We start from the raw sequence: 23,393 nt of genomic DNA on the forward strand, positions 1-23,393 counted from the left end.
CATACCTTGCGCCGGTCCTGGAAATAAGAGAGCCACGATCAGTCATTAGCAGTCAACGCGGCCGCGTAGTGACGTCAGCGCCCCGCCCTCACCGCGAACCACCGCGAGTGGAGCACCACCGCGGGAAACGGTTGGGAGTGGGACGGGGAAAAGGCGGGGGACGGGGAAAAGGCGGGGGACGGGGAAAAGGAGGGGGATGGCAGAACAGGTGCAATGGCGCCGGCGCCTCCCTGAATCCCCACAAACTATGTCACAGTAGAAGTGAAAAAACATGCAAAATTTTAACAAGATTCCAGAAGTGTGCCCTTTCTACTGGCAACTCACTCCTCACACATGAAAAGAAGCCTTTCATTTCACAATGACCCTAAATAGGAATATGTTTTATTTACAATTGCGGACAGCTTTCTGTGGCAATGAAAGAATAGCTACAGGGTCAGAGCTTCTGCACATACGTTACTGTTTAAGTCTTCTCGCAGCATTTGACAGTGCTTTTGGTTTCATGGAACAGATACTGAATCAGCATAGCTTCCTCGTGTGATGGATTCGCATTTGTTCAAACGTGGAAGAGAACAGCAGAAAAATAAGTGGAATTTAACACTCAGTGGTGTATTTTCTTTTATTTGGCTGTTGTAAATAAGATGTTTATGTTTTCTCTTCGACAGCTTGAATTGGCGAGGATGAGAACGTGGGACTTTTTTTCTGAAGCTCTCTCTCTGACTTTTGGGCGATTGCCTCTGTAGCTTTCCCTTCATTGCCACAGGAAGTTGTTCACAAGTATTGTAACTTATCTTAATTTATTTATAAGAGTCACTGTGCAAATAAATATGAAACATCATAGGGACGTGGAAAGGAGGCGACATTATGCGTCAAGTTTACTTGTATAGCAGTTCATAATTTGTGAAGATGCACCAGCGAGATAGCCTGCTCAATATTGTGAGTAATATTGTGAGTACAGGGCCGGTATTTTGTAGCGATGCCTTTTCGGTAATAATGCCTTTTCGTGCTTATCGCGCTTTGTCAGTGGTCAGAGCGACAGTCCGCTCTTATTATCAACGGGATCAGCCGGCCGTGAGCGGTGGATGATAAGGCTAGTATAGAATAAGTCATAAGTCATCACTACAAAATCACGGCCCAGTTAAACCTCGATATAATGAAGTTGGTAAAATTGGCACTTTATGTCATTATTTCAGATTTTCGTTAAGTTGAAAATCAACCTTTTATGCAAGTACAGTCAAACCTCGATATAATGAACCTCGATATAACAAAATCTGCAATGTAACGAACTATTTTTAATTCCCAATCTTAGTTCTATTGAATTAACGAAACCTTCATACTGTATAATGAAATTCTCGATATAATGAAGTTTCTTGCTGCAAGTACAACTTCATTATATCGACGTTTGACTGTACTAAGTACAGTTGAAAAATTTTTATTACACCAGAAGGGGCCATAAAAATTTCCGAATTATCGGGCAATCAAAAAAATTATTTCAATGAGAATAAAAAAAATTATTTTGTTCAATTTGAGAGTCAGCAACGAAACATATGGTTTCATGCCGTGTCAACAACACCACCACATCAGCAGTACAAAGCGAGGCCTGCGAAGCCTTCACGCGCACTCCGCCGCGGCAGGTGATATAGTCGCCCACAGTGAAACGACGCTACCAGCGCACTGCTTTTCACAGAGTCCGACCAATGCAGCATCAAAACCTTTCGAATTCCACAAACAAAGGTACGCTTTAAAATCGAATGAAAGTGAGACGACAGGCTACAGGCGAAAACATGCTGTTCACGGCCACCATGTTTGTTATAAATTTGCAACATTGTGAGCACATATCATGTTCAAGAATTTCAGCAAGACCCAGTACGGCACCCAAAATTGCAGTAGCCGTCATGCATTGCTTCTAGTATTTTTTTCTATGAGTAAGAAACACGCACTTTCGCCTGAAAGGCAAAGCATTGGTAGCTATGGCAGTATTACACAACTATACGAAGTAAGGTTCACAGTTCTGTCTGCCATATAAATCGCAGTAAACATTGGTTTACTAATTAAATTAGCAAGCATGGTACCATGCATGCACAGGCAAACAAACAGATCGCACTTGATAACCGCGAACACTCACTGCCACAACGCTGGCATGATGAAAGCGCAGGCAGAGGTTTGCCTCTCGCTTCACACATCTTCAAAACTCAAGATTACGCGGCCTATAGGAGCCATAGTCTATATACTTTCTGTGCCTGCGCAACCACTGCGGCGGCGCCGTTCAACCTCCTCACCTGGCCTCTTTACATTTTCATTCTGGGACGACAGTGCCCTTTCTAAGGGGCACTATCACAGCGTCTGCGAGCCATGGCGGGCGTGCAGAAAAAGCAAAAAGGTAGCATGTGCAAGTTTGGAAGCCTACTAAAATCTTACAAAACCTGTTTCCCTGGATAAAACAGTGGAATGATGAAGGATAAAATGAGTATAAACCAATTGCTGTATATAAAGTAAAGCTGTATCTGTTGACAATGGGCATATACTTCCCAGAAAAAGTACAGATGAGCATGTCCTACCAAATTAGTCAATGTACTATGTACAAAAAGAACTCTTAGTTCGCTTCAGAATTTCAGTAGCGTGCTTTTATACAAAGAACTGCATTGGTCGAGAGTTCATACCGTCATGCACCGCATGCTAAAAGAAATTGAATCAGTCTGCTTTCTCGTTCTACCCATCATCAGCGACAGTCACATGATAAAGGTGGCCCATTTCAACGTGTAGTGAAGACATCATCGACTGTATAACACATCCTGAAAGCTCAGACTGCTAGTTACTCATGGCATTTGATCAGTGTCATTTGATCTTGAACACGAGCTCGCAACTTTTGGTGCATGACTTCAAGAGAAAAGGTGCTCAAGTGCTGTGACAGCATGAAATCAAGTATTCAGGCTCCAATAAGCACAAGAAGCTGCTCGAGAAAATCCTAAGTTTTTTCACCCTCTGCTAAATAACTTTGCCTTGAAGGTAATGGACAAGAACATCGCCGAAAAGTTTGTACAAAAGCCGCTGTACCATATACAAGCTTTATGTGCAAATGAGGGCAATAGTTGTGTTTGTCTTGCACATTTAAACTTCATATTGCTTTTTTGCTTGGCTAGTGTGTAATACAGCTTCATTATGTAAAAGTACAAGGAAGCATTGTAGGGATAAATGAGAGCAATCTCTCATGCTCATTTGTTTCCTGTACACTTTTTTGCGACAGACTGTTTATGCCAATGTAGGTGTTGCTGCTGCTTAGATTCAGTAAAATGAAAGAAGCTGCGCAGAAAAAAGGCCAGCTCTAACGGGCACTGAGCTATAGCCTTACCTGCTTCTATTATGTGCTGGCACCATCAACTGGCTTGCGAGCACCGGAACTAGACACAACTGACGCCCTACATTCTGCACCCCACTTGAAAACAATGGCACAAGGTTTTAAAATTTGTGAAGGCTAAAGCCTCACATTTCCCATCTTCCCTTCTCGTTACAATCCCTAGAGGACTTCAGTTCAAATGGCTTTTCTGCCTGCCTGTTGTAAAACGAACTCACAGGAGTTACAAATTGTTAACACTTCATAACTTTTGTGTAATGAAAGAGCCACAAATTTGGGTCACATTTACTATCTTGAGATTCTGGGTCAGTAATGAACAAAATCGACACTTAAGCAAAATTAACTTGTCAAGCCCACAGAGTTAGCCAGTCTGAGCCAACACCACCCGTGTAAGCTTGAAAAGCTAACATATTGTTCCAAAAACTCATCTGCCAGAATAAATTAAAGTTAATTATGTGTGCTGAAAAAACATGTCTGAAATTAAAATGAAACTGTGCCAATTGTCCTTAGGAATACTTTGAGCACGTCAACTGCTTATGCCATCAAAGCATTGAAGTGGTAAAGGCCTCATAGGAAAAATAAAAGGAAAAAGAGTTATATCTGCATGCACACATGCAGATATAACTCTTTTCTGATACATATAACTCTAAAATGTGACTCCTTAGTCCATTTCCAACTTGAAATTTTGAAGAAAGAAAGAGGCAGGGCAACTAATGATCTAACATGGTATAACCCACAGGCACAAAATAAAAACAATAAGAGAGTTTTGCTATGCAAAGCTTTTTTAGGTGCTCACAGTCAACTATCTGTAATGCATGAATGAATAATTGATAACTGAATGAAACTATAATTTGCAAATGTGTACAGAATTATCAAAGAATTCATAATCTAGCCCATTCTGGTTTATCGCAGGTGCCAAAACCAGAATGTCAAGAGATATGAGGAAATGCTAAAAAGAGAAGCTATTTTCTGTGACAACTAGATAATGCGCAATTGTGATAGAACATTTGCATTATGGAATGGCCTTGCAGAATGGCGGGCTATGCAGTATAAATACTAGATGGCACAACTAAAGTAGTTATTATTGTAAGACGACGGCTGTGGCACGACTATGAAGAGAAAAATAATATTGGGTGTTGACAGCAGGAACCAATGACTGTCTTTCGGGATGATCATTTTCATCAGAACATCTGTAAATAAACCGATCTCATCGGTAGCATGTTAATTAGGAGTTATTAGTTAATCAGTTAACCAATTATTTTATTTAATGAACTTACCGCAACATGTCCATATCACTCAACTGAATAAACAGACTTGCGCTATCAACCATGGTAAATTTTTTTATAAATTCTGTTTAGTCTAGAAAAATACACCCTGCATAAAATCTTGGAAAAACTGAAAATATGTCACAGCAGCTACTAATAAGGCATGGAATGCTGAGTGCCAAGTGAGTTTATTGTGCATAATGGTGAAAGCATTCAAAGGGAGAATCAAAGCAGCATCTTGTGAACCCACAGAGAACTGCACAATGCAAGGAAGTGAATGAAGGCCATGAAGCAATTGGAAGGAAGGGGTCACATGCAACAGTACAGGGCAGGATGGATGCAGGAAGAAAAGTAGACAGGGTCCTTTTATAGGGAGCAAAAGCTGAGGTGTGGGAGGTCAGTGAGCTCCTTACAGGACTCCGTGTCATCGGCATCCGATGTGTCCAAAGTGGCCAGGTCAGCCGCTATAACATCGTCAGGAGTCAGCCTCTCCTCACGGGTTGCAGAAGGTGGGGCAAGTGTGCCCTGGTCTTGGCGAGACAGCTCATCAGAGTGGTTTGTGGACCACGAGTCTTCCACAGGCATGGCCTCTTATTTTGGGAAAAAGGGCAGGCCCCAAAAACCATCCAAATAACCAAATCAACACAACATTATAGAAAACAGGTGACAATGTAAAAAATAAGCCTGCTGTAGAAAAATGTCTTAAATGTTAACAGCCTTCACTAGCTGAAAATCTATGCAAATATTTCATATGCTATACAGCAATTTTTTTACGGGTGGAAACCTTAATACCATAAACTGAAAATCAAGCTATTAAAATGTCCCAATATACTACACAAAAATCACATGCACTTTTCTCTCCGGTATGCCAAGGCACAGCCATATTCTGAAGCCAACATGACTAATCTGCACTAAGCATCACGGATGAGCAAGCTTCAAAAGAAGTGCTCACGAACGAGCTTTGGGAGAGAGCCTTGGCCAGCAACGGCTGATTGTGAGGGCCCAGGACGCGGCCCGAGCTCAAGGCATTCTGGAATGAGGACGCCTCTCCAAAGCTGCACTTGCACATTAAAGATGTTTATTCTCTCTCTCTCTCTCTCAAAAGAAGTATGCACATTATTTTAACTCTGGGTGATAGCTTTGTGGCAGTTTGATACTACGTAATAATGTTCAATGCTGCACCAGATGCTAGCAAAATATGGATGGGGGCACAGAACTCCCAGAGTGTCTTGCAATATCTTCAATGCAATCTTCTTGCATCAGTTCTGAAAAATTTGCTAAAAGGTAGCGTCGCAGACGATTAATTCACTCACCAGCAGCAATTTGTGAAGTTTGTGGACGGGGACTAGGAGACCTGTTTGTTTGAGAAGGGTGTGCCACACCATGCCATAATCCCGGAATGGTCACAGGCAAGGCTGACGACTCCAGTGTCCCATTTCCCAGCTGGCCACTCATGCCGAGGCCAAAGATGTACATTTTCCCCGACTGGGGAGCATAAGCCACAGTGTGGCACCTGCATTACACAGTTTCTCATGTGCTTGGGTATGACAGATATGTGACACCATAGTTCCCACCACAACCAAGTTGGGGCCATAAACTGCACAAAAGTAGTGACATAACACACATTGTCAAAAAAAAATTGTAACTAAAATTGAGTCACCATAGTGTACTGTCCAAAACGCCGTGCGAGTGCATTTTTGTATCAGTAGCAAACACGTGCTCTGACTTGCTATCCGACAACAAATCCTATGTTTGTTTACCACAAAAACATTAAAATGAAACGAAATACCAGGGATTTGCATGCCAAAACCATGGCATGATAATGAGGCACGTCACAGAGGACGACTCCGAATTAATTTTGACCAAATGAGGTATTTTAACGTGCACCTAAATCTAGTACACGAGCGTTTTTGTATCTTGCCCCCCCCCCCCCCCCCCCCCTTGAATTAGCCACCGCGGCTCGGAATTGAACCCGCGACCTCAAGCTCGGCAGCGCAACGCCATAGCCACTAAGCTACTACTCCAGCAGGTAACATCAAACCTATGATCCTTCAGAAAAGTAGCTAACTGTTGTGGGGATGCGCGACTCTCACACGTCCCCTAATGTTGTTTTCCCCGCATGGCTCCCATGTCCTGTAATCTGGCTTTGCCACGTAGCTTTACAGCGGCGGACTTACAGCGTATTACGAGAGATGGCGCTAGTGTTGCACTGCTAACGCCACCTGACGGCGGGGGGGTTACACGGGCGCAAAAGGGGGAAGGCGCTTCTCCTCTTCGGGTTGGGGTCGGTGAGCAATGCAGACGTCCCGCGCGTACGCCGATCCACGCTTCGCGAGACCAGCTAGTAGCAGGGCACCGGTATGGACGAAAGAGGATCGTTCCGTTCGAACATGCCACCGTTCGTGTGACCATACACGTGAACAACTAGGCGATGGTGCCATAGCATGGGGCGAACATATTCTCTCGCTGTCCGGTCGCGGTGAGTTGGACTTCCTTGACTTGTCACGTGCCCATGTGAATGTTCTATCATAGTAATTCGCCTAGCGTGTATTAGTGTATGAATGGTGCAATAAATGCCCTTTTAAATGTTTGCACTACTGTGTTGTCGTTCCTTTGTCTCAAGAGCACGTATGAGACCCCACATCTGGTAGCCCAACGTGGACTTCTTGGGACATCGGACGATAATTTTGCCAGTTTTGCTCGATTCGAGAAAACCTTTGTTTGAACCGAAGCGTATTCCTAGCGTGGATTTTGATCGCTAGTGTCGGTGGCATGCTTTCTTTAGTGAGGCGACGGTTGGTGTAGCGTGTTTGAACTTTTCAACATGCTAAGCCTTTTCGCGAGTGTTTTGAAGTACACTCGTCAGTATGAGAGCCACGTGGTCTGCATCCTGGGAAGCGAGGCCTAGCGCCCGCGAAGCATTGGCAAGCCTGAAGCGAGTGAGTACGGAAGCCTCGTGGGAGGTCAGAATTTTTTATGTAAATAACTTCTTCTATCTCTTTGACTTTGGATGTCGCGGCTCTGGGAGCCGGGTGGCCGCAGGCCATGGGTGCCGCTACGGGCTGACTGGTATTGCGGCGTGGCACCGGGCGCTCCGACACCATCTGGGACGGTGGGCCCTATCAACTCGGATGCTGTGTGCACCGAGCAGGGTAGGACCACCTCACAGAGCTAACGTCTCCTCGTGGCTGCCTGTTCTTGTGCCCATTTTGGGTGTTTCTTTTTTTTTTGGGGGGGGGGGGGGGGGGGGGGGAGCCGGTTGTTGTCAAGGTAGCAACGCATTAGGCCTAAGGCTTTACGAAGCCGCCTGTCGCACGTGGCGGGACACAACCTGGTGGACCGTGGTGTTGAGGTGTCGCACTTTGCTTCCCTCATTCTAGTTAGCCTCGCACGAATTGAAATTACTCGTTCGACTCAAGAAAGCAAGCTTTGTTCACGTGAACTTAGCATCTGAAATGCCGCCCGAAATTTTGCTAGCCGAATTGAACATCGTACCATGTGGGCATACAGAATTCTTCTCCCTTGCACTACTTTAGTGTTTGCCGAGTGCGTTGAGTGTACGGAGCGTGAGTGGAGTCACCCCTGGTTTGCTGTCACCTGCACATCGTCTGCGCTGCTGCCCCAGACCACAATCGAGCTACCCCAGGTGATGGACAAGCCTGTCGCCAGTTCGGCGCAGCGAGTTTGGCGGCTGCCTGTGTCCGGCTCGCAACCCTCGGCAGCTGGGAAAAGAGCCGGCAGTCACAAACGGCTACTGCAGCTCTCACCAGCAGGGCGCGTCACTCATGCAGACTTCTGCATCGCCATTTACGGAGTCCTGGGCTGGGGTCCTGCCGTCGAATCTGAAGAGCTGGTGCTGTGACCAACGGACGCCAGCAGTCAACCCCAGAGACAATGTCGGCTCGCATGTTATGGAAAGCGTGTGCACATTTCCTCAGTGCAGCCACTGCTGTATGTACAGTGGAATCTCGATGATACGATCACGGCTAATACGAATTTCCGGATGATACGAATTTTTGTGAGGTCCCGGCCGAGCCCCATTACTTTGCAACGTGCTAGAAAACGGTTGTAACGAATCGATTTTCGACCCGCGTCGGTTGATACGAATAAACGCCGCCCCACCGACGGCCGCGAAAGAGAACAGCGCGCAGTCACGCGCGTTTTCCCTTTCTCTTTTGGTGCGGAGGCGCGGACACGGCGCCGGACAGAGCAGAAGTCGCGACTGGGCGCGAAGAGTTTGAAGCGGTAGCGCTTTTGTTGCTTTTGTGCTTTTTCTTTCGTCTCTTCGCTCGCTGCGGCGGCCGCACTTCCCCACACGCGGCCACCGCAGCAAGCGAAGGTTCGTGCGGTCTATCGCTTCAACGGAAACTGAGCGGCATAAGCACAGCGCATACAAAGGTCAGAGCCCTGTGGAGATCGCTTTCAAGATACGATGCACGCGCCAACGACAGCCGGCACAGGCGCAAAGTACAAGAACGCATTTGTTGGCAGAGTAAGAGCCGCCCCCCCCCCTCCCCCCCCACCCGCCACTCCCTCCCTCCCGCGCTACCTTCCCTCTTTGCTCCTTTCGCGTGGGGAGATTGCGTCGCCAGTTACCCTTGCGCTCGGTTGCAAGATATGCATTTGGTGCAGCAGCACAGCATCGCCCTCCCCTCCCTCCCTCCCATACCCCCACGGCCTTTCGTGCAACGGAAGTCGCGTTTGCTCTCCGCTATGCGTTCGCTGTCCGTGAAGGCGCGTGTCCCACGCGCGCTTTCACTCGCACATATGGCACACGGTGACGACTTTATCGTCCTTGGACTCGTGCTCCACGTCTCATGCTCCTCCTCCGCATCGCCCTAGTTGATCTCTTCCATCGATGGGCGCACCTCGTGCTCGCTACCGCCCTTGTCGGCGAGATTTTCCCACAGAAGCCGCAATTTCGTCTCATGCGGCTGCATTGTAAGCGGTATGCGTATACATGGAGTTCTATGGGAGGGTAAACGGGAGTCGGAAAAGGCCGCGTTGTAGCCAGTTTTGCACTAACGGTTACGTTATAAGTGGTCTATACTGTAAATGCTTTTCACGTACGTGTGCCTGAGTGTGTTCACCTCCTGACTCTTTAATTTAGCTAGTTTTAATTGTGTTTCGATGATACGAATTTCGGCTAATACGAATTTTTTTAGTGACCCCGTGAGATTCGTATCCTCGAGATTCCACTGTACTACCTCTTGTTCGCGAAGCATGTGCTGATGATAGACAGTGTTGACATGTTTCGCCGGAGTATGCAGTGATTAATACCCCTGTCACACGGCAGATCTAATGTCATTTCCAACGAATGACATTCGTTGGGGTTTAATGTCATTTTCACTGCGCGCTGTCACACGGCAAGAACTAATGTCATTTGAAAATGATGACAATGACGATAGTAAAAAAAAAAGAGACGCAATAATAGCGTCGTTGCCCTAATTTAGTGCGATGATTATTTTGTAGTATGCTAAAATCCGTTGCAATGAGTGACCCTCCCTTTCACACCGTGTTTTTGGATCACTAACTCGTCGACACTGGCAACTGAGTCTAGTCAAGCCAAGCCAAAGATCAGGCAAACAACATGGCGGAAAGCACTACGGGCGCTACCGCTACGGTGGCTAGAACTACCATAGCGCTATGTCTGCTGAAGAAGCACGAGAACGGCAGTTGCGTGTAATCGCTGCTCTGATTTGTATGCGGGCCAGACATCGCAACGACGAAAGGAAGCTGAACCTCGAGTTGGAAGCGCAAGAAGCGATTTCTAGGGAGTACGAAGAGCGGCTGTGCGCAAACTCATTAACATAGCTGAGTGTGTGGGTTTCCCCTTCGGACCACTGCGCGCGGCTCCTAATGTCCACATCACAGTCTTCTTGGTTTGGTGTCATCGCAAAATACACATGTGTTTAACCAAGCGGCTCCTGCGAAGTGCGCGCTGCTGGCTACGGCTGGCGCGAACAAACACGACTGCCACCGTGCCACAGCCAAAGCCAAAGACGGCCGCCTAGTCACTGGATTGAGAGTAGCTTTTGGCAATTATGCACTGTGGTGTACTTAAACGCCATGAAAGTAGAACATTATGCAATAAAAATTGACAAAACAAGAGTTATTTTTGTTAAACAATAAAAAAAACATGCACTGTTTGCGAGGCTGATTGGTGGGCTCCTGGTGTTGAGACTACACATTTGGTTCCAAAACGAATGCGAATGAGTTCGGCGAACTCATTCGTTTGCAAATGTCATTTTCAACGAATGTCATTACATTTTCCCGTGTGACAGCAAACAAATGACATTACGAGCGAATGTCATTCGTTGGAAATGACATTAGATGTGCCGTGTGACAGGGGTATTAAAGGGCCCCTAAACCACCCAGAAGTCGAAATTTAGTTGTGGTGTTGCAGTTGTGCACGAGTCTACAACAAACACGTAGCCGCGAGAATTTTTCGAAATGGTGGCGTAATAGCGGAGTTACACGCGTTCGATGATCGAAAAATGGCCCTCGCTCATTTCACTCTTTCCTTCGCTTTTCTCCTCGACGACTGGTCTCCCCTCCTCGCCAAGTGCTGCTCGAAATGTCACGTGACATACGTCATCGCCAACGCGCTTCTCAAAACACTGCCTACTTCCGGTTAAGGCATGTCCATGCCACGGTGGTCCACGCTAGCCAACGAACCGGCCTCCTGTCTGCCGCGCGAGAGGTGTCCAAAAGTAGACGGCAGTTCGGCCGGCGCCCCGCCCGCTGCACCATCAACGGGCCAATCGATGACCGCGAAGCTGCGCACCTCCGCCACCGGCAACGAAAACATCGGCTGCTGCTGAGTGCACGGCTACCAACGGGAGACGACCGGCTTGGCTGTGCTCGCATCGCAGCCGACAGCGCCGCTAATATCAGCGTATTTTTCTTATTTGTGTACAATTATTGCGAAGAGCGATAACAACGATAAGAAAATATTGCGGCTTGTGAGCGTCGGCAATTCATTTCGAAGCGCCGTCCGCTTTAGCTTTGAAGGGAACCGGAAAAGGCCTAGCGACGATATCGGCGCCATTGAGCGATCAGCGGCGGTGAGGCTGCCGCACAAATGAGTCCGTCTCATCCTCTCTATGTACGGCAAGGAAATCTCGCCGCTCGCGAGCAAAACCGCTGTCGAACGGCGGCCCGCGAATGGAAAACGGCGTGCGGCGAGTTAGCGTGCAGGTAACGTGGACGTGGACTTGGCGCTTCTCGGCTACCCGATGTTGCTGCGGTGCCGGCGCGTGTTATGCGAAGCGTGCCGCGTTGCGCGCACGTCTGGGAAGGCCAACACTGTCGCACTCTATTCGCACAGCTCTATTCGCTAAGCATGACTGTGTTGGAACACGAGCGATTTGGCACTTGCGGTGCGGGCTGTAAATACCGAAGCGCAAGCGCGCACAAGCGAGCAACACGGCGAAGATGAGCAGGGAGCGCGCGTACCTGCTAGCAGACAAACCGGAAGTCGTAGGTTCTTGTTCGACCAATGGACATCGTTTCCACCGTTGACATCACCAGATTCCCCCTGCTGACGTCGTGACGACCGCTGGGGTTCCGGAAAGGCGAGGGGAGGAGGACGGCATTGTTTTTTTGGTTTTGTGGCGCGCCCGCGGCGCTGCAGCGTTTGGCATCGTTGATCGTGATTGCATTCTGAACTCGATGCGCGTGTTTACTTGAAATGTTCAAAAAATATCTGAGGTGGTTTAGGGGCCCTTTAAGGTTGGGGGGATGTGGGGATGCGCGACTCTCACGCGCCCCCTGATGTTGTTTTCTCCACATGGCTCCCGTCTCCTGTAATCCGGCTTCGCCGCGTAGCTTTACAGCGGCGGAGTTGCAGCATATTACGAGAGATGGTGCTAGTGTTGCGCTGCTAACGCCACCTGATGGCGGGGAGTGACGCGCGCGCAAAAGGGGGAAGGCGCTTTCTCTTTGGGTTGGGGTCGGTGAGCGATGCGGACGTCCCACACGTGCACCGATCCACGCTTCGCAAGAACGTGGATCGGAGCATGGCACCGGTATGGACGAACATGGATCGTTCGAACATGCCACCGTTCGCGTGACCGTACACGTGAACGACTAGGCAATGGTGTCATAGCATGGAGCGAACATATTCGCTCACTATCCGGTCACGGTGAGTCGGACTTCCTTGACTTGTCGCGCGCCCATGTGAATGTTCTATGCATAGTAATTCGGCTAGCGTGTATTAGTGTATGAAAGGTGCAATAAATGCCCTTTTGATTGTTTGTACTACTATGTTGTCGTTCCTTTGTCGCAAGAGCACGCATGAGACCCCACACTGTAAGCCCTGTAGTGTTGCTGAATTCCCTTTTTAACATCATCAAAATGCAACAGAGTCCAAACAAAACAGGAGGGACAGGAATATGCAAGTACTTGGTGCACCCTTTTGACTGCTCTCACATGCTTAGTTTAGTATCCATAAGGCTTACCGGCCACATGAAAGCTGGGTGATAGTAGTGCCCATAAGTTCCACAACACGTCGTGGTACTGCTTCATTCACTTTCACTCCATGACCCAGCTGCCCGTAGGTGCCCGCACCAAATGTGAAAACGCCTCCATCCTGCAAACATAAGTTTCAAATCTGTTGAGCTGATGTATGATGACGTAAGTAATGAGCAAGCAATAGTTATTACATGTCCTAGTATAAGTTGCAAAATTATTTTACACTAACAAAGTGAGCAAACTATAAATAGTTACATACAGTGCAGCTTTCAATTTACTCGTATATGCACATTAGCATGTTCAGAGTGATTTAGTTAAAAACAACCTGAAGGTTCCTATACGCAGCCCAAGAGATAAACATATGGTTTCAGTGTGCTCACTACAACCACTGTAGCAGATGTAGAGCATCTGCTACAGAATGTAGAATGCTACGGAATGTACAGTATCTCTAATGAAAATGACAATGATTTAACAGGTGCACACAGTTGGTACACTCTAGCAGAAAACATTGTTCAGTAAAATGTGCAGCTCTGCTAGGTTTCAGAAGCAAGTAATCTGCAGCAATGTGCTGAACCTTGATAAGATTTCCTTGATATGGAACCCAACACTGAGCAAAACAAACAGCATGACTATGAGACCCACGGGAGAGAAATCCAGGTCCTGATTTAGAGGTCAGGTCTGGTGCATTTTTTCCATAGAAGTGTACTTTATCTCAAGCATTTGCAGACATCTGTCACAGACACACTAGAACAGCATCAGTGGTGCAATAAATGTCTGCATTTCAAAGTGCCCTCAGTTTCTGCATGGGATAAGCAGCACCATAACTGTTATTAAAACAAAACAAAAAAAGAAAGGGTCAATGAAGTGCTGCCGCTAAGGAAGACAAGGTCAGCGTACATCGTGCTTCAAATGATTCTGTGATTAAATGCTGATTTTATTTCTCCATTCTGTCTCTGTCCGTCTCTTTTTCAAAATTAAAATTAAATTATGGGGTTTTACGTGCCAAAACCAGTTCTGATTATGAGGCATGCCGTAGTGGGGCACTCCGGAAATTTGGACCACCTGGGGTTCTTTAACGTGCACCTAAATCTAAGTGCACGGGTGTTTTCGCATTTCGCCCCCATCGAAATGCGTCCGCCGTGGCCGGGATTCGATCCCGCGACCTCATGCTCAGCGTCCGTCTCTTTTTCATGTTCATTACTCACTCATTTCATATCGTATTCATTATGTCGCATTATGGTGCAATTATATCCACCTTGTCTTCTTTAGCATCAATGGTCAACCTTTTCCTTTTTTTTGACCAAACTTTTTTGACCAAGAGTCCAGGTGGTCCAATCCCGGAGATCGTAAAGTGTATGGCGCAATGTAGCTAATTTTCAACTCTACTGGTGCTTATCATGCCTGTACCATTAATTTTACCTACTCTGTGGCTAATTCTTGTTTATTGTGGGCATTGGCGAAGCTGCCTTCCAAACACCATTGCCTCACCGCAAGCCTTGCTTAGTCCAAGCGAACTCATTCCATTTCCCAAAATTATGCCAACAGCGGCTTTGCCTTAAAATGTCTATACGGGTTGTCCCACGTAACTTGAGCCAGGACTTCATAATTGAAAGGCACTTCGGAGGCAAATCGAACCAAACATATCGTGTTAGCAATAGCCTAGAGCAACACAGGCTATTTTATTTTTGCCTAACTAGTTATTTAATTTTTTTTTTTACCCAAGCTTTTTTTTTAATGGCTTAAGACAACAAGTGTGATACGCGAAGTTGTAGAGCAGATCCAGAAACCACCTAATAAATTGTTTTCTACGCGATATGTCTCGCATAGTTCGTTTTTCCGCATGCCAAAGAAAGCCCGCGAAATATGAAAAAAAAAAAAAAATGTTACGGAGCGCTTGCGCACTGCTACTGTACTGCACTCAAGCGTGCAATGGGTGAACAAGCATTGCCGCAGCCCAACTGTTGCTCTATAGCTACTTTATCACTTTGGCAGCGTTCGGCCTGTAGCATGCATTTGCACCATTAGGCGACAAGAGCTGGAGGGCCAGATACCCACAACCGGCATAGCGCCCTGTTACTACCCCATGGCCACTTGCTTGGTCACCCATTACACACTTGAGCGCAGCACAATAGCAGTGTGTAAGCGCTCCATCACGTGTGGGTTGTTTTTTTTCGTATTTTGAGGGCTTTCTTTCGCACGCAGATAAACGAACTGCGCGAGACATATTGCGTAGAAAACGATTTATTAGGTTGTTTCTGAATGTGCTCTGTAACACTGCGTATCACACTCACAGTCTTAAGATATTAATTAATAAGTTATGTCATCATCATAAGCTTATATTTATGCTGGGTAATTTAAATGCAATTAAATAATTAGTTACGGCAAAAATAAAAAATTACCCAAGTTACTTTAGGCTACTATTGCCAACACTATATGTTCAGTTCAATTCGCGTCCGAAGTGCCTTTTATTTTTAAAGTCTTGGCTCAAGTTACGTGGGACAACCTGTATAAGGCGGTGCACCCTTTACAGGGGTACAGTGTAACAAGGTTTAATTTGCTACTACATTGGCGCTAATCACACCCTTACCGTTAGTTTTACCAACTCTGCGAACCTACATTTTGATACCATCTGCGACTCACTACGACGTCCTGGATATGGTTGCAAAATACCAAGATCCCAGGATCCCAGATATGCCAAACTCGTGTGAAGTCAGCGAAGACCTTCTCTAACTATGACAACGGGGCCAAGTAGCAGCAGCCTCTACACATCACTTTGGAGCTGGTGGTATCTGTAAATTCTGCAAAACCACCATGGAATTGTCTACACATAGGCCAATATGTTGCTGTTTCTGATTTTTCTTAGTAGTATACTTCACTTGGCTATTTTCGCTCATTGTTAAATGAGATGGGTAAAAATCGGTAATAATTTTATTATTATTAGATGCCCAATGCAGGACAACGGCCTCTCCCATTGATTTCCACTTACTCCTGTCTTGAATAAGCCTACTACTAATCCTATTTACCAATTTCCTAATATTAGCACACCACCTGGTCTTTTGCCAGCCTCAACTGTGCTTCCCTCCCCATTGCACCCATTCTGTTACTCTAATGGATGACCAGTTATTTGCTCTACACATTATATGACATGCCTAACTCCACTTCTGAATCAACTGCAACATCAGTTACCCATGTCTGCTCTAATTCATACTGCCATCTTCCTGCGTATTAGCATTACGCCTATTTTTCATTTGGCTGCTCAGTCTGCAGGGTCCTTTTCAAGTTTCTTTGTTATCCTCCAAGTTTCAGCACCATAGGCTAGTGCTGTTAGAATTCACTGATAGCATACTTCTTTTTGCAAGGACGTCATCTTCGTCTTTCTGGGGTTTTACGTGCCAAAACCAGTTCTGATTATGAGGCACACCGTAGTGGAGGGCTCCGGATTAATTTTGACCACCTGGGGTTCTTTAACGTGCACTACAATGCAAGCACACGGGCGTTTTTACATTTCGCTTCCATCGAAATGCGGCCACCACGGCCGAGATTTGCAAGGATATCAGTAAGCTGTCATCCATGAATTGCGAGTGCCTGCTGTATGCACTCAAACCCTTGCAACACTTTTGTAACCTCATTCCTATTTACACAGGGAACTTCCATTTCTTCTTTGCAACTACATAATCATGGTTATGTGGTGGTCCTAGGTATTATACATTTTATGAAACGGAAAACTTGTCATCCACCCGAATGTAGCACGAAGCTGCCCAGGAAACCCATACGGATTTCTCAGAAAAGAATGCTTCGCAGTTCAGGAAAAATTCGGCCTGGTCCGGGATTTTCTGGTACGAGTTTTTCCGCAACTGCGAAGCGTTATTTTCTGAGAAACCCGTATGGGTTTCCTTTGCAGCTTCTTGCTACGTTTGGGTGGATGACAATTTTTCCTTTTCATGATACTTCCTCCACCTTGTGAGATTCTGCAGAACTGATTTGCCATGTTCTATTATACATTTTAGTATATAATTTTCTGCCTTTATTATATCATCACAATTCCTCATGACATTACCCTGCTTATCTTTGACTGCATACATCTTGTTCCTGCCAATGCGAAGTCTCCTTTTTGCCAATTTTTTCTCCTTTTCTTCACAGCTTTCTCAAACTTTTTGATGTTATAATTTTAAATATAGCTTATCTTACACTTATTGATTAGTTCGGACAATTCCGACAATTTGGTCTTATCTCAGGGATTTGAGATTTTCACGCTCTGTTCATTTTTGCTTGGGAGACTTTGGTTGTGTCCTATCTCAGCACCGTACGTTTAATTGTGGCCTTTTGAATTGTTTTTGTTAAGGTCTCATTCAATCCATCTACACTATCCTCATCAGCACGTGCTGTTCTAAAGCCTCGTGTATTTGTGCCACCGACTGCTGCCAGGTTGGCTTGCTTTTCACCCAACCACTTTTCCCCTTTTTCTTTTCAAATCAAAGACAACGATGCCTCTATAACCTGTGTTAATTGCCCTTTACCCTCCTCAACACCTCAACAACCTTAGTAAAGTTCGTGAGGGATATCATCATCATAAGCCTATTTTATGTCTACTGCAGGATGACTGCTTCTCACAGCAACCTTCAATTACCTGTCTTGCATAAGCCAATTCCATTCTACACCTGCAAACTGCAGGATTCATGAAGGAGGTACAGTGGCCAATTACTGTTCCTGTTCTGGCAAAGTGTCTTCTTGGCATTTAATAGGCCATCCTAATGTAACTAATACGGCTGCACCCGAACAAGTAAAGGCTATACTGGCATTCAACTTTTTTTCAGGGGTGGATCAGATTTAGGCACCACTCCAAGCCTGAAAAATGTAGCGGCCTAGATTGGGATTCGAACCAAGAACCCTGAGAAGAGAACACTATGCTCGATCTCTATTCCATGCCACAAAATTGGGAATAGGGTGTGTCAATTACAATGTTTAGCAACAGCAATTGTGTGTTTTATTTAAATTCAAAGCTAAAATATGCTGATAACTACAGTAAGAAACCTCATTAATTACCGATATGGCGGCGCTACCTGTTGGTGGAGAATGATATCATTGAAGTGATACTAAAGCTCACTGTGATGATGTACAGTGGAGCACTGTGGGCATTTGTCCACACAGCCATGGCTTTCAACAGTCAAACTGATGAAAAAGAGAGGAAGATGCTTATGAATGCATAAATTAAAGGCAACAGTTGGTTGCTGATTACTCTATTAATACAAGAAGCATTAAAAAAATTTATATTACAGTTAAATCTCAATATAGCAAAGTCACATCCAACACAAAAATACCTTCGTTATATTTTATGTTTGTTGTAGGCATACAAGCTGATATCGGTTTAAGAAGATTACAATCCAATCTATGCAAGCATACTGCTTCGGACAGGTCAGCAAAAGGTATCCTGCAGATTTTGATGTGAGCACACTAGCCCAACTGTTGGTGCGCATGGAGCAGCCATGCACACCTTGGAGGATTTCTGTGGCAGGTAATAAGACTACACATGCTGAGATGGCTGGTGCCTTGATATGCATTGTGTTCCCGCAAGTCACATAATCTAAAGTTTCAGAGACACATTCAAGCTAGAGGCAGCACAAAGCATTCGCTCGCCGCTGCTACAGCTCTTCATCATGCCAGCCTTCTGAGAGCAATCGATTGACCGCAGTCATTAAATGAGATCTTTTCATATTTGCCTGTGAGCACCTGACACCATGCTTGTTAACTCTTTCCGTACCGCGCCCACTGGGCATCGTTAGATCACTATCGATGGTTTGAAACGCCGCTTTCGAGACCTCCCACGCCGCTCACGGACACACTGCGCTATCGGGCATCAAGGAAAAGAACTATATTTTAGTTTTCTACACAGTTTGCTTTTTTGCCACGAGGCGGTGTTTTTTGAAAGCGATCCAAAGTTTCGCGATCATCAATGTAGATAGTAAAAATGGCCGCCTCTGGGAGCGGCGTGCGCGCGTCGAAAGATTGCAGATCTTGTAATTTCGCTGCATCTGCAGCTGATTTTATCGATGGATCAAGCAGACGCGAGTCTGAGGATGGTGCTTTTTTGTCGGACTTTGACTCTGAGAGCGAGGACGACGCAAACCAGACCGGAACATTGGCAGCCGAAGCCCGACATGCTTAACTGTAGTGCATGCAGTTTTACATTTTTTTTGCGGAATACCTGTTCAATGAAAAAATTAGATTTTTTCGGAGATAGTGCCTATTATATGGCAATAGATTTTGTATACCTCATAATTTTCGTTAGATTTTTTTCTTAGTAGCTACGAGCGTGTCTTCATTTGTTCAATTTTATCCCACAATCTTGATTTTCGCAATTTATATCTTTTTTTATGACATAAATCTCGTTAATGAAACTTTTATGCATGAAAAGTGCATTCAGTCTGCTTTTTGTTTATGTATTACATAAAATATTGAGTACAGTAGTGCGTTTAGAAAAAAAAATACTTGGAGTAACCTCCAAAAACACCTACTTTTCCCATAGTAAGGAAAGAGTTAATTGAGTTAGTGCACGAATGTTTACTGCAGTTTATACAGCCGATACATAACAACCTTACTTCGTATACCTGTCTAATAATTTTCTATCGTAATCAATGCTTTGCCTTTTGGGCGAAACTGGGACTTTTTGTTAACAGAATACAAATATCAGGCATGTGCAAACAATTTCCTTCCCTATAAGCGATACTATGTCTTATACCGCATTTTTGGGTTTCCTATTTCGGGTTCATTATAGCAGAACACTCCATGGAAATAAATGATGACCAGCCAAATTTTATATTTATTTTGTTATATCTGATAATTCGTTAAAAATAACTGCATTACATCTAGGTTCAAATGTAAATATTTGTGAAGTGATGAGCTTTTAACCAGACACTTTTTTCCACACCTTTTTAAAAGGATGTCATGAGGAGTGTTTAAGAGTCATCACTCTAAAAAGATGCAGCAAAGTCTATAAATTAAAACTGCAGTTAAATGAGTAGCTGCACCATAAAGTAAAAAAATTAAAGCAATGCCCCACAATATAGTACATAAAGACAGCAAAAACAAATTTATGAATAAAAACTGCCCTAAAGTACTTAACTGCATTTATATATGAAAAGGCATGCTATAGATGTAAAACATAACCAAATACACATTGCCTAAAGTCATGTCTTTTCTCATCTCAGACTGCGTGCACAAGGAATTTGAGAACGTCATAATGACTACAGGAATAACAAAAACATTTCAAACAAGATTAGATATATTTGTTCCAAATTTCTTACACTGTTTATTTTACTACTGCTTTCGAAGTTTGTTCAATAAAACCATTTTTACCCTCAATACCTGCCTTAATTCAGCTTCACAAATGACTATACTTTGTTCAGAAGGTACCTGTTAATGTGGGCCACTCTTTCCACAACAGCAGCCTTTTGCAAGTTTTTATTATTGTGTCCCTGTTTGTTAGTTCCTCTCTCAGCGATGTAGTGGCTATCAAAACTTTCCAGGAATTTCACTCATGATGGTCTCCGCCTGCTGTACAAACTCAACTGTCTGAATGGTGCCTGACCACTGACACTACTTTCCCTTTGTCACAGATGGCAGCTCACAGTCTGAAGCCGTGGGCTCTTTTCAGGCTGAAAACAAAAGATTTTGACAAATTCAAGAAAGGGGCAAACTCCAAGGTGTCTAAGGTGAAAAGGACTGCAAGCATTTTCATCTCCTCTGTCAGAGAGTAAGCTGCTATCCTGGAAGAAATGTGCTAGTAGGTGATAGAAAGGTTGACAAAGCAAAATGCTGAGACAGACAGAATGAGAATGTAATATCTACTTTGATCCAGAGCTGTGTTCTCAAATACCCCGTGCACACTGTATAAATGTCACCTGTTTACGTAGACAATATGTGCCACATGTTCACAAAATGTAGTTATATCAGCTAAGTAATTAAAAAAGCAAGTTATAAACAGCGGAAAAGTTATGAGCAGGGCAGCTATCGAAAATACAAGAGCAAAAGAAGGAACCACAGATTTCAGCACAAAAAGCACCTAACACTAAGGTGCATAGGGCCACCAATCCTGGCAACAGCAATTTTATGATGCTGCACAGGTCACTTTTCACAACTTGTGGAAAAGGAAGAAGGACAGGAAAAGAAAAGAAAGAACTTCCACACTATCGGTTATTTCCTGCCATTGTGAGCAGACAAGTCAGCAGATGCTTACCGCAGTGAGGGCGGCGGTGTGATTCTCTCCACAACAAACATGCTTGATTCTTTGGGAGCGGAGAGGCTTGAGCACGGTTGGATGCACCCGATCCCTCTGGTCGCTCAAACCTAGCTGGCCGCAGCTGCCAAGGTAACCCATTAAACATTTGGAAAGTAGATGCACACAAGATGGACACATACAAAAGATGCACTGTAACGAGTTGGCCTACTTCTAAGCATTTATACAACAGGACTAGCTTCCATACGCACAGCAGCAAGTATGTCTGCATCGAGGTCATAGGGTTCGCAGTAGGACTGGAGGTGCAGAAACTGCCACCACAGGTATCAAATGGTGAGGCATTAAGTCACTTTCGCTACGCAAGGAAGTAACATAAGTAATGTCTTGCCACTCTAAATGCACCATACCGGCTCCTCTTTTTCATCATTCTATGCTCCAATCTGGTGCAAAGTGCATGAAGGCACGAGAGCAATGCATATGCAAAATGGCTGCCCTGAAATCCATCACATAGAGACTGCCACTGTGACCCAACCTGTAGAACTTTGGAGATATCAAAACGTGAGTTTACCATAACGGTTGCAATAGAATCTCATCTACAGCACATAAAACCAATCTGAAATATTTCATGCTGCTACTACAACAGCATACCACAATGGTTGAAGTTCATAATACAGATCCACAAAGCAATTTCCTTCAAGCAACTGAATGGCAGATAAGCATAGCAAATGTAAAAAATGAATACCTGTAAAAGTGTAAAAATTTGTTTTTCTGCAGTGCCCCCATCATAAACGAACTGTGCCAGCACTAATCTGCTGCATGCCTATCTGCAGTGACACCCAGAAGCAGCTACTGTTCCACTGGCAAACTTGGAGTAAAATTTCAAATCTAGTATTTGCATACCTGCCAACCTGAGAACCTTAAAATTAATAAAAATCTCATGGACATGACCGCAAACAGGGGAAGGAGGGGGGGGGGGGGGATAGCACACATTAAGATAAAATTATGGGAGGTTTTGCTGTGAGGCATGCCATAGGAGGGGACTCCAAATTAATTTCGACCACCTGGGTTTCTTTAACGTGCACCCAATCAATGCATGGTACACAGGCATTTTGGCATTTTGCTCCCATCGAAATACGGCCGCCATGGCCGGGATTTGATTCAGCGACCTCGTGCTATCCAGCACAACGCCATAGCCACTAAGCCACCACGGCGGGTGAAAAGCAGGCATTATTTTTTTTTTAAGTTTGCCCAGAGCCAAACCTTTTGTGGGACACATATACGAACTTCATTATCAGTTATTTAGCTTAAGACATAGCACACAAGCCACAGCAAACCTGGATCAGCAGATACTGACAAGCAACACACTGTTTTTTATCACACTGACTTTTTCAGCAATTTGCTGTTGCCGATTTTGCCTGCTGTAGAAACCTGTCTGAATAAACTCGCTTGAAATAGGTACCCCTCTGGTGTCCTTTCAACATCAGGAGACTTTCAAGGGTATGGTAGGAGACTAACGAACAAACTTTTATGTAAATAGAAGTTTTTGTAAACCATGACGCAAAACTTAAAAAATCATAGAACGAGCCCTAATTCGTATACATCACGAAAAAAATCGGGAGATTTGCAAGTATGTATTTGTAGCAAAGGGTTTCACTGAAACTAACCAAAGGTGCCCACAACTTTTATGCAGGCTATGTAGAACATTATAAATGCCAAGCAAATGCAGTGCTTGCATACCATGACCAAAGCACCAGGATCTGGAAGAGCACGCATGGTGTCTAGCCATCTCGCCATCAAGCACAAGCTCTGCAAATATTATCAAGGAATGGGGGCCATATCTTGCAACAATTTATTTTGGCTTTAATTCTTTTTGCCCTTCACCATTTGCTTGGATGGCACCATGCCCTTGTTACTGCTGGGATCAGCCACTAGGCATGCTAGATGGCAAGAAAAAAAACTTAAAATGAAATTGACTTTTACAAAATACAGCTTCAGGATAGGTTTTATGAGGCAGGTAGCCTGTCAGTCTGTAACGTCCCTATTTATAAAGCTTTTGCATATATCAAATTAT

At 44.8% G+C, this 23,393-nt stretch overlaps 1 protein-coding gene across 16 annotated transcripts in view; it reads right to left on the bottom strand.

Annotated features, from left to right (window-relative positions):
- LOC119436503 (probable E3 ubiquitin-protein ligase HERC4) overlaps positions 1–23,393 on the bottom strand; it is a 335,733-nt gene that overhangs the window by 178,532 nt on the left and 133,808 nt on the right. For 14 of the 16 annotated variants that reach the window (XM_049658143.1, XM_049658141.1, XM_049658148.1 and 11 more), the window contains 4 exons: positions 21,323–21,446; positions 13,077–13,207; positions 5,928–6,127; positions 5,028–5,204 (listed from right to left, as the gene is read on the bottom strand). In XM_049658143.1, coding sequence (XP_049514100.1) covers positions 5,028–5,204; positions 5,928–6,127; positions 13,077–13,207; positions 21,323–21,446 — 632 coding nt within the window. The remainder of the gene's footprint in view (positions 1–5,027; positions 5,205–5,927; positions 6,128–13,076; positions 13,208–21,322; positions 21,447–23,393) is intronic. The other 2 variants (XM_049658152.1, XM_037703370.2) reach the window with 1 other exon arrangement.

Source organism: Dermacentor silvarum, chromosome 1, assembly GCF_013339745.2.
Source record: "Dermacentor silvarum isolate Dsil-2018 chromosome 1, BIME_Dsil_1.4, whole genome shotgun sequence".
Taxonomy (NCBI): Eukaryota; Metazoa; Arthropoda; class Arachnida; order Ixodida; family Ixodidae; genus Dermacentor; species Dermacentor silvarum.